This window comes from Macaca mulatta, chromosome 15 (genome assembly GCF_049350105.2).
Source record: "Macaca mulatta isolate MMU2019108-1 chromosome 15, T2T-MMU8v2.0, whole genome shotgun sequence".
NCBI classification, from domain to species: domain Eukaryota; kingdom Metazoa; phylum Chordata; class Mammalia; order Primates; family Cercopithecidae; genus Macaca; species Macaca mulatta.
The window spans coordinates 53,699,841-53,701,924 of NC_133420.1; the positions used below are offsets into that span (position 1 = coordinate 53,699,841).

Consider the following 2,084-nt stretch of genomic DNA (forward strand, 5'->3'; position numbering starts at 1 on the left):
CTCTGTTTTGGGGTCAAGACCTCTTCCATGTTTATCTTTATTTTCAGAGGATTGGGTCAGCCCCACCATGTACAACATAGACTAAGAGTGGGGGACTGTTGGTTCATCAAAAGAAAAATATGCATATTTCTATTAATATATATTACGCAGATCTGTCAATTGGATGGCAATATTGTGCAGGGATGCTGCACAACAAAAACAATACATATCCACTTCAAAGTGACTGAGAAAGGAAACAAAGAAGAGAAGAGAAAGGAAGAGAACGAAAACGTATGGAGGAGAGGAGAGAGAGGAGCAGAATATAGAGAAAGTACAGAAAATCAGAGGAGAGGAGAGAGACACACACATGGAGGGAAAGAGAAGAGAAGAGAAGAGGAGACTGAGTGAAAGAGAGATTCATTTTAATGAACAGCATCAACATTTTTATAGGGCCAATTTGCAGACCTGCTTACTGCTATAAACCCAGCAGATAAGGCACTATTAAGAAGGTTACATGACCATGAAAATTTTATGTTGAAAAGAATGGGAATCTAATATTTGGTTTTGCAAACACACAAGCTCTCGTGACAGTAGGTTTTGCAGTATCTAAATACAAAAGACAAGCTCTGTTGCTCCTTTGAGGATATCGCATGCCCAAAGCTTTTCACATTTTCAATAAATGCAGATGTCTGCTCAGGACTTTCTTTACAGCTTCTTTGACCTCTTTATTCCTGAGGCTATAGATCATGGGATTTAACATTGGGGTTACCACTCCATAAGACAGCCCAATAATCTCATCAGACATGTTAGTGTTCTTTGACTTGGGTTTCATGTACATAAAAAGGGCTGAACCATAGAGTAAGATGACCACAATTGAGTGTGCTGAACAGGTAGAAAAGTCTTTCTTCCCTCAGCAGAATTAATTATCAGGATGGAAGAGAGAATAAACATATAGGAGATGAAAATTAACAGTAGAGGAATCACCAGTAAAACAACATTTGTCACTGTCATGATAAGCACATTGATGGTGATATCTGAACAAACAAGTTTTAGAAGGGCCAAGATTTCACAGGTAATATGATCAATGACATTATTCCCACAGAAAGGCAATGTCGTTGTCAGAACTGTTTGCAATAGGGAGGTCAGACAGCCTATGATCCAGGACTAGGCAGCCATTTGCACATACAGCACCCTGTTCCTGATGATGGAGTACCTCAGTGGGTTGCAGATGGCCACATAGTGGTCATAGGCCATCACAGCCAGGAGGACACACTCAGTGGAGCCCAAGCCAAGGAGCACAACCATCAGCAGAGCACAGACAGTAAAGGAGATGGATTTTCTCTCCGACATAAATACAATAAGCATTGGAGGAATGGATGATGATGTGTAACAGATGTCCAAGAAGGAGAGGTTTCCAAGAAAGAAATACATGGGAGTATGGAGGCGAGAATTCAGGATCCTGATGATAATGAGGAGGCTATTTCCCAGGAGGATTATCAGGTACATGATGAGGCAGAGCATGAACAGAAAAAGCTGGAGCTCTGGATATTGGGAAAGCCCCACCAGAAAGAATTCAGTCACTTGTCTCCATGTGTTCTAGGTCACCTGCCTGCTGGGTATAGAAAAGGACATGATTCAGGTAAACTGAAATCTTTGATACACCAAACTCTGTAAATCTGTACATCTACATATTTTGAACACAAATTTGCTTCCAATATTGTGTTTGATTCTTAGAATACTCCTAGTAAGCAAAACAGTATGGATATTGTACTAGTTTTATTGATTATGAAAAGTGAGACATTGAGAAACCCAGTATATCTTAGGACTACACAGCAGCACAGTCAAAGCTACCAATACTGCCAGAATTCTTTTGGGAAGTGTCAAATAAAGTTTAGGAACATGCTCCTTTCCAATGTAGAAGATATTTTGAACTTAAAGCTGTTTTTTTTGATGAAGCTCGCCTCTGTTTAAAATGTTATTTATAGACTGCCAGTGACATCATTTAACCTGGATGTAGCTTTGGTAAGTTGCTTATTTTTCTGAGTCGCAGATAGTTCATAGTAAACTTGGAAAAAGCAATGATTATTTCTTATAGTTAAAATTAA

At 39.3% G+C, this 2,084-nt stretch overlaps 1 protein-coding gene across 1 annotated transcript; it reads right to left on the reverse strand.

The window, feature by feature from the left end:
- Window positions 1-643: 643 nt before the first annotated feature.
- Window positions 644-1,663, reverse strand: LOC100427369 (olfactory receptor 13D1). Its single transcript, XM_015117167.3, is given in 3 exon segments — window positions 644-879; window positions 882-1,561; window positions 1,563-1,663. Coding segments are annotated over 3 exon segments (1,017 nt in total).
- Between the last annotated feature and the right edge of the window lie 421 nt (window positions 1,664-2,084).